Source organism: Microtus oregoni, unplaced genomic scaffold, assembly GCF_018167655.1.
Source record: "Microtus oregoni isolate MIOR12 unplaced genomic scaffold, Mior012 000045F_ref0000178, whole genome shotgun sequence".
NCBI lineage: Eukaryota > Metazoa > Chordata > Mammalia > Rodentia > Cricetidae > Microtus > Microtus oregoni.
The window spans coordinates 12,306,078-12,314,466 of NW_024543219.1; the positions used below are offsets into that span (position 1 = coordinate 12,306,078).

Consider the following 8,389-nt stretch of genomic DNA (forward strand, 5'->3'; position numbering starts at 1 on the left):
CCTCTGCCCACGGAGCTCCAGCTAAGATCATTCTTTTCACTGTGCCACCAAATTAGTCTTTTCTCCTTGAAGAACCCCTTCTGCAAATTTCAGGTCCACTGGACAGATCATATTCTGTCTTGTTCCAGAGGGTGGTAGAGGAGACAGTGGAAAAACAGAAGTCAAGAGATTCATGACTCAGCAGACTTGTTACACTTTTGTGGGGCCCACTTAAAAACTCTGGCCCTTCAGTGTCTCAGCCAATTGCCAAGTCCCCTTCCATAGCACAATGTTAGGGTTCTGAACCTGCGAAAAGCCTTCCTTCCGGTGAGGAATGTGGGGCAAAGGTAACCAGTCACTCAGCACTGGAGAATCCTACAACATCTTGTATGAGTGCTTACAAAACTTCTTCACGGCAGGGCCCATTGTTTGTTGTACTGGATAAAATCCAGTTCAAGAAAACTCAAAAAGACAGCTTTAATCTCAGCACTCGGGAGGTGGAGGCAGGTGGATTGAGGCCAGCCTGGTCCAGCCAGGACTACATAGCAAGACCCTGTCTGGAAGGGAGAGGGGACTAAAAAACAAGTCCCTATTTGAAAGGAGACACACACATAACATCCATATTCATAAGTGTGTGGATGGATTTGGTTCAATAATACAAAGATGCCTGCCAGGACAGGGGACACTGTGGAGTTGAGACCTTTTTCTCACACTGGGATGTAGCTCTGACACGCTCAACAGGTGGGCAAAGCCAAGCTGTGCCAGAGACCCCAAGCTGAAGTCTTTCATCCAGCCTACTCCTTTCATCCCACTGTTTGGCAGGGCATGTGTCTTCCAGATGGGCGAGGATGCCGCATCCCTAGTAACATTAAATACAAACGGCCAACAGTTCATCCCGACAATTGCCATTTCTCTCTGCCATCACTTTGCTCCTGTCCCTACAATTTAACCACCTCCGGTTACCACCTGACTTCTGCTCTGTCCTCTGCCCCATCTCAAGAGAAAGGAATGGAACAGGAAATTAGATGAAAAGGCCATAGTCTATCTTTAAAATAATGACTTATTTTATTTTCTTTTAATATGTAGTTATAAATATATTTTGTCAAAATATATGATCAATATGGTCAAAACATTTGCACGTAAAGTCATAAATAAGGTCAAGGTGAATGTTTAGGTCTTTTTCTCTCTTTTTTTTTAAAGATAAAAGTCCAGCTATAAGGAAGCAGTCTGTGTGGTCTGTGTGAGTGGTTGGATGGGAACGTGTGTGTGTGTGTGTGTGTGTGTGTGTATGTGTTGTGTGTGTTCTCAGGGATGCCTGATCTCAGCGGCACCCACATCCCTCTACCACCATCTCCTGATAATTTTTCAGTACCACCTTGTCATACTCATCCAGGTAGAGCATGGAGATGGCGCTCAGTTCAGTGGGGACACAACATGCCTTGGGAATGCTCGAGTTGACAGAATTGACCAGGGTCTGCACAATGGCATGGTTGGTGGAGTTGAGGTGATCTGCCAGTGGAAAGGGACAGTCCCCATGGCAGTAGAAGGCCTGGTAGCCCGGTGGGGCCACAATCCAGTCGTTCCAGCCCACATCACTGAAGTCTACATAGAGTGAATGGCGACGGCAGTTCTTATTCTTCTTCCTGGACCGCTGTGAGTGATGCTTGGGACTACGCTTGGCCCTCCGGCGGCGGGTCAAGGTATGGCCCCGGCCATCATGGCCAAAAGTGACCAGGAGGGGCCGGAACTGGGCCCAATCTCCACTTCCTTGAGGTAACGATCGGCTAATCCTGACATGCTGGCCCTGGTGGGTCCGTGTCTGGTGGAGGTGAGTCACCTCAATGGCTAGCCCATAATTGGGCTGCTTTTCCCGGGTCCAGCGAAGGACTGCAGGGCTCACATCGAAAGTTTCCCACCGTGTCACATTGTGGTGGACTAATCTGGTGTCCAGTAGTCGTGTGATGAGGTGTCCAGGCTCTAATTCTGCTGGGGGTTTCATGACCTCATAAATGTTTATCCGGTGGAAGCCCCATTCCCAGTCAGGGCCCTGGTCCACCTGCTCCCGAAACAGCCGGAGCTCTGCAGAGGAGATCGCCTCATTCTCCGGGATGCTACTGAGGTTGAAGAAGAATCGAAAAGCAGAGTTCTCACTGGTTCCTGGGATGTTCTCCAGATGTTCTAGGCACAGTTGAAAAGGAAAAAGAAAAGGCCCATGAACTTTTCTGAGACAGAAAAGCAAAAAAAAAAAAAAAAATTAAAAAAACAGTGGAATTGGGTGAATTCTGATTATAGTGGAAGCCTAAGGGGAGGAAATAGCTGTGCCTTTTAATTTGAAGGAGCTGAGAAGTGGAGCAGCTAGCAAGCCAGCAACTTAGCTTGCATTTGTCAAGCACCAAAGACAGAAAGTATCTCCCAGCCTCCTTTAGATGCCTAATAATTTCCATGTGTCAACCCTTACTCCACCACCCTCGGGCTCCCCTTTTAAAACCCCCTCTTGGCTTTGTGTACAGTTTTCTTTACAAGTGGCTGTAAAGAAAAAGAGGGGCCACCCTCTCTCTCTCTCTCTCCACTTTCGAGTATGTTACCAAACATTTCCCCAGCGATCCTGGAAACACAGAGCATGCCTTGTTGATCATGTTACAGAAGGGAAAATAAATTCCAACACAGTAATGATGCTGGAGGATTAATAACTCAGATTTACTTTGGAAAAGAAACATCCGCTAGGAAACATTCAGATCGTATTACAAGGCCCCTATTGAATAAACCTGACTAACACACAGCTGTAATATTAAATTCAGTAGGTGCTTTGAATAAAACGGGCAGAAAACCCTGCTTTGATATAGCTAAAGCATACCACTGGGGCTACCCCACATCTGAGTGGTGTCATTCGCCTCTCCCCAACGCTCCCCACACCCCGACCCCACCCAGGCCACGGGCTCCAGTAAAGTACCTTCAGGGGCAGCTCTGGAAATTTGGAGGTAAGCAGCCCTGCTTCTCAGCCTCCTGGACTTGGAGCTTTGATGTAACCTGAACTCTTCTTCCCCCGGGGCTTCCACCGCCACTTCAGCACGCCCTGCCAGGTCCCAGCCCCTCAATCCCAACCCCAGGCCGCAAGACCAGGAGTAGAAACTGACCTTCGTGATGGAAACTCCTCACGGTGTTGGCCCGGCTGGCTGGACGCTCGGGGTACTCCAGTCCGGTTCCCTGGTTCTGCTCTTCCTCCTCCTCTTCCCCAGACTGGAGTCGGTAAAGATCCCTCATGTAATCCGGGATGACGGCGCTCTTGCTCGGCTGCGGACGGCGGCGCAGCCCAAACATCTGGAGAAGTGTCGCCTCGAAGTCCCGCAGGAGCTCATGGCTCTGCCCTGAGCGGCGTCCTCCCGCGTGGCCCTGAATCTCGGCGACTTTTTTCTTCCCGGTCTCAGGTATCAAACTAGCATGGCTCGCGCCTCCTAGCAGGACTTGGCATAATAAAACGACCATCAGCATTCGGTTACCAGGAATCATGGTGTCTCTGGGGAGGGGGAGGGGGTGGAAGGTTAAAGAATAAATAAACACCGATCAATAGCGAGAAATAGATATGTCTCTGCATATGAATATAGGGGTAGCAACAGACCGTCAAGATGTAAAACGGGTCCGAAAGATCAAGTTTGTGTTTTCTCCCTCACACCCTCCCCCCGACACACACACCAGCTGCAGCCCTGCACGGCCCGAAAGTAAGAATCGCCCTGTAATTACTTGGTCTAACTTGTTTACACTCAAATAACCCCAAATCAGATAGCCTCCATCCTGTCCCAACTGCTATCTGAGCCATGATCTCAGCGTGGCTTCTTCAAGGATAAACAGTTAACATTGAGGGGGTAACAGGGGGTGGGGGAGGGAGAATTAAAATGCCACCGCTCTTCTCTTCAGACCTTCAGCCTCCCCCCCTCTTCCTCCACCACCACCTCCCGCCCTTCCTCCGCCCTCCAGCCCAATTTCCACAACTTCCAGCTGGTAAAGAGCAGGAGGGAGGGAGAACAGAGCAGCGCCGACCGGGCTTGGACAGGACCGCAGGGTCCAGTGACTGAGAAAGGAGTCAGAGGGCTTCCCCCGTGACTTTGTGATTTATTTCATTGTGGCTGGTACGTTGAAAATGCTCAGTAAAGTCTTGCTCCCAGGGAAAGGGTGGGGGTGATTCCGAAGCGTACACAGTGTTATTGACATGAGTAGGCAAGGAACTGGCTTCCCAGGCGAGTGGGACCTGACGGGGGAGGGAGTGGTTAGCCCTCGAGGGACAGCCCCGACCTGCGGACCTTTCATCTCTTTGGTCCCCTCGAGCTCCCCCTTTCTTGCAAGGCAGCGGATCTGAGAAGACAGTGGGCGCGCTTTAAAAGGCACCCGCACGCTTCGTGCGTCTGACCTGCAGAGGCCAGGAAGAGAGCGACAGCGCTGCCTGAGTGCAGAGCGTGGACACTGGAAAGGAAATCCGACGGGAGGGACAGACAGCGATTAGGGATGGGAGGACAGAGTGAAATTCCGAAAAGGGGAAAGAAGAGGTGTCTACTCACTGACAGAAAACAAGGCATATAAAAACAGTCCATGATTCTTGGGAGCCAATCTTGAACAAACTTGCTGAAAAGGCTCAGAGAAGCTGCGGCAGTGCGTTGCTCGGAATGGTACTACGGAATGGCTCCTAAAATGAATATTTGAATATAATGAGACTCTGGAGCAGACAGGCTCTGTTTTTCTTCCAGCCCCTTGGAGTCACGTGGACCCAGAGGCCCCGCCCCGCTCACCGAGGAGCCCGCCCGCCCCTCCTCCACCCTCCCACCCCGGCTGGGTCCAGCCCCTGCGAGCGAGGCCAACCTCCGCGCCCGCAGCTGGAGCCCCAGCCGTCTGGGAGTTGTCCCCGCCTGCTCTGCGGAGCCCTCGGCGGGACACCCGCCGCTGGCGCGATCCAAGGTCGTAGGCGATAGGCGCAGGGGACCTGAAACACATCTCTACCTGCGGTGCTCAGTGCCATCTGGCCAGACCGGGACACTGGTTATCTGAAGCTGAAGGATCAGGGTGCAAGGAAGATGCTGCACTTGGCAGCGCCGACACAGCTTAAATGCGGCCGGGAGCGGGACCGCAGAGATAGCTTTCCAAAGCCTCACGACAGAGTTACTTGAAAAGGAAAGCGCGTGGGGACCCTCCAAGCGCGCGCGCACACACACACAAACACACTTGCATACTCCGGCGCTTCCTCCACAGGGTCTCCGAGAGGCCAAATAATGCTTCTAGCGACAGGCAGCCGACCCCTAGCGGACCTAGCTCCCAGGCAAAAGTAGCTGACCCCGTCGCCAACGCAGCCCGCCGCGGGGGGTGTCAGGGTGTGAGCGGTGTGGGAAAAGTTAGAAGGAGCGGCTTCTGAAGCACTGTCAAATAGCACCGCCAGAGTTCCCGCACGGTGTCGGCCGACCGCAGCGTCCGCTCCAGCCAAGCAGATCCTTCAGAAACCGGTCGGCGGTGCCATTCAAGGCAGAGGGGCGGACGTCTGGGCTCCTAGCTCCAGACAAGATTCCAAAACAGGCGTCAACGAAGAAAGAGCGCATCCCATTTTCAGATCTCAGAGTTCCAAAGGCTTTACAACTCCGACCCGGCGCGGAAAGGAAACCCCAGCGCGATCCCAAGAGTCTACAAAACCGGGAACAGTTTTCGGCCTGCTCTCGACCTCTGAGAACGAGTCCCTCTCCCTCCGGCTTGGCTTACTTTTTAAACCACCACCCCCAGCTCCCCCCCACCCCGCACGCCACTTCCTTCCCCCACCCCTTTCCTCCTTTGCACCAGCTACAGAATCGCAGCAAAGATTCCTTCTAGAAGTTCACCAAAACAGCCCAGGCGATGACTAGGATGACCTGACTATTCTAAGATGCCACACGCATAGGCCTGTTCGAACCTCGGGAAGCGCAACTCTCCTGTTCAGGCAGGTCGTAGCGCGAGTCCAACCGAGGACCCGAGTCCGAGGACTCCCGCCCCAGAGTCCGCTCCACCCGGCCTCTTTGCGGAGGCCGTTCCCTGTTTCTTGCTTAGGGAACCCGACGTGCCTGGTTGGTTTCCTTACTATCCCCCCAGAAACTCGGTTTTCGGAGTGTGGGGGGCACTTGCGGGAAACCTTTAAGAAAGAAACGTAAAGGATGGAGTCATGTCCTTCCTGGTGGCCCTGGCTGCCTGGCGCCATCCCACACCGCTGACCCGGGTGCGGAGGACGCGGGCGCCCCTGAGCGACAGCTGCTCTCACCACCAACCACACAGCTTTTTGAGCCGATTTCACCCTTCCGACCGGCGTTGCTGGTGGGACGAACTGAGAACGGGCTGGAGGGAGCAAATAGCTTACTGTTGATTTATTTATTTGATTTTTAGGGGGAAAGGAGATAGAGATGTGCTGGTGACTGGCTCATGCGGAACAAGGAGAGAGTGGAAGGGGCGGACGATGGAGACCTCGGGACAATCCTGCCCCTGGGACTCTCTGGCGGAGAAGCGCTCCCGACGTTAAAAACCAAGAAAACAGGCGAAGGAATTGTTTCAATTTCAAGTTCACAAGGATTCCTCTCTAATCACGCTTTCCTCCCCTGGTTTTTTTTTTAATTAAAAAAATATAAACCAAAGAAATTTTTCATCTCCTGAACTTAATGGGGACACTGCAGCTCGTGGTAGGCAATTAGGCTTCACTTTCTTCCCAGAATCTTCTCCAAAATGTAATTGATAGCCTCAGTTTACTGAATATGCCCCTATTGGTGAGTCAGCTTCTCACAAAACCTTCAGCTCATAAACCCAAATACTCGAAAACCATCAATCAAAGCCTTGGCGGGAAACTTTCTGAGTCTCGGGGGTCCAATTCTGCTGGGTAAGTGTCTGTAAGGACCCCGAAATTCCGGACTCTTTGGGGGTTGATTTAGGACATCGGGAGTCAAGAAGCTCCACATTTGCCCTGCCGCTCCTCCCCATCAGACACAACACGGTAGAAGACCCGCACAGGTAGCATTTGGCATCCCCGCCATGGTCCGTAGAACCTTCGTGTGTGTGTGTGTGTGTGTCTGTGTGTGTGTGTGTGTGTGTGTGTGTGTGTGAGAGAGAGAGAGAGAGAGAGAGAGAGAAGAAGGAGGAGGAGGAGGAGGAGGAGGAGGAGGAGGAGGAGGAGGAGGAGGAGGGGACATACAGAGAGAAAGACACAGAGACAGAAAGCAGGATGCATGGGTGCCTACGTCTAAGAAAATAGCTCCTAGAGATGGGTTTGAATTCTGTAGCTGCAGTTAAGCTCTCGGGGGCGCCCCGCGCAGGGGATTAAGTCAGGTGGCACTCCCCTCGACGAAGCCCCTCTGTCCCAGGTCGCGCTTTAGAGCGAAGCAGAACTAAAGTCTCTTTTGCAGAACTAGCTCTGTTTTCTCTCCCATTGTCGCAGTCCCTCAGTCCCCTACTCGTGGTGAAATAGAGTTGATTCCCTCCTCTCCTTCCCTTTCGGTCCAAGGGAATCAAAACCCTTAGGCCAGCGGCAAACCTTCATCCTAAACCCACCACAGTCCTTCCGAATGACCTCCTACCAAAGCCTTTTCTCCATTCCCGCCTCTCCTGGCTCGCACCTCCTCAAAATGAGATGGGAAGCCGCAGTAACATATATGGAGGTGCCTATCAGTCCCATCATGACCATCTGCAACACCACTGTTGGAGAAGGAAGGAAAAACAGACCACCTATTGCCTCGGTTACAGCCTGAGCCCCCCACCAACTTCTCCCACTACACCTCGAAAACACTCGCCAGATTATCCAACTCACCATAGGTTGCTGAAGAAGCGGTCTCGCCAGCAGCTGCTCCTGGGGACCTCTAGACAGCTTCAGGGAACCTGGGCGAGGGCCAGAGACTGGGTCGCTGCAGACTCCAGATGGTTCGGACGCGAATCCCATCAGGGACGGAGACCAGATACTCAGGCTGGGTAGCAGCACCGTCTTTGGCTAGGGCCCCCTAGGCTCGGACGCCGAACTCACCTAGCTTCCGGGCCAGGCCTCGCGCTCCTACCTTCCCACCCTCCAGCACCACCCTCTCAGTCTACTTCTTCCTTCTCTTTCCCTCCCTCTCTTTCTTTCCTTCCTCCTCAGTCTTCCCCAGCAGCCCCTCCCTTCTTCCCTCCTCCCTTAATCGCCTCCCCTTCTCGGGATGGGAGCCCCGCCCACATCCTCCCATCCAGTCACTGGGCCTTGCCTGGCCTGGCAGGCCTGGGTCTGGAAGCCCACACAACGCCCCAGTCCTCAGTTGCCACTTTGGCTGGGACACCAATGCCTCCAGCTCGGGAAGCGGCTGGGCTCACCTGGGGACCATGTGCAAGAGCTACTAGAAAGCGTGCACCAACTAGTCTCTGTACCTTCCAAAAATACCCATGGGAGTCTGGGCTTCCC

The 8,389-nt window shown here is 53.2% G+C and overlaps 1 protein-coding gene across 6 annotated transcripts; it reads right to left on the reverse strand.

Moving 5' to 3' along the window:
- Positions 1-1,027: 1,027 nt before the first annotated feature.
- On the reverse strand, positions 1,028-8,035 carry Bmp4 (bone morphogenetic protein 4). 6 transcript variants are annotated; one of them, XM_041633996.1, is made up of 4 exons: positions 7,772-8,035; positions 4,530-4,654; positions 3,114-3,493; positions 1,028-2,157 (listed from the first exon to the last, which is right to left on the reverse strand). In XM_041633996.1, exons 3-4 carry the CDS (start codon positions 3,484-3,486, stop codon positions 1,301-1,303), a joined length of 1,230 nt encoding a protein of 409 aa, XP_041489930.1. In that variant the 5' UTR covers positions 3,487-3,493; positions 4,530-4,654; positions 7,772-8,035; the 3' UTR covers positions 1,028-1,300. The 6 variants fall into 6 exon arrangements, with proteins under 6 accessions (XP_041489930.1, XP_041489933.1, XP_041489932.1 ...); XM_041633999.1 differs by lacking the exon at positions 7,772-8,035 and adding an exon at positions 5,900-5,919; XM_041633998.1 differs by lacking the exon at positions 7,772-8,035 and adding an exon at positions 5,297-5,661.
- Positions 8,036-8,389: the final 354 nt, after the last annotated feature.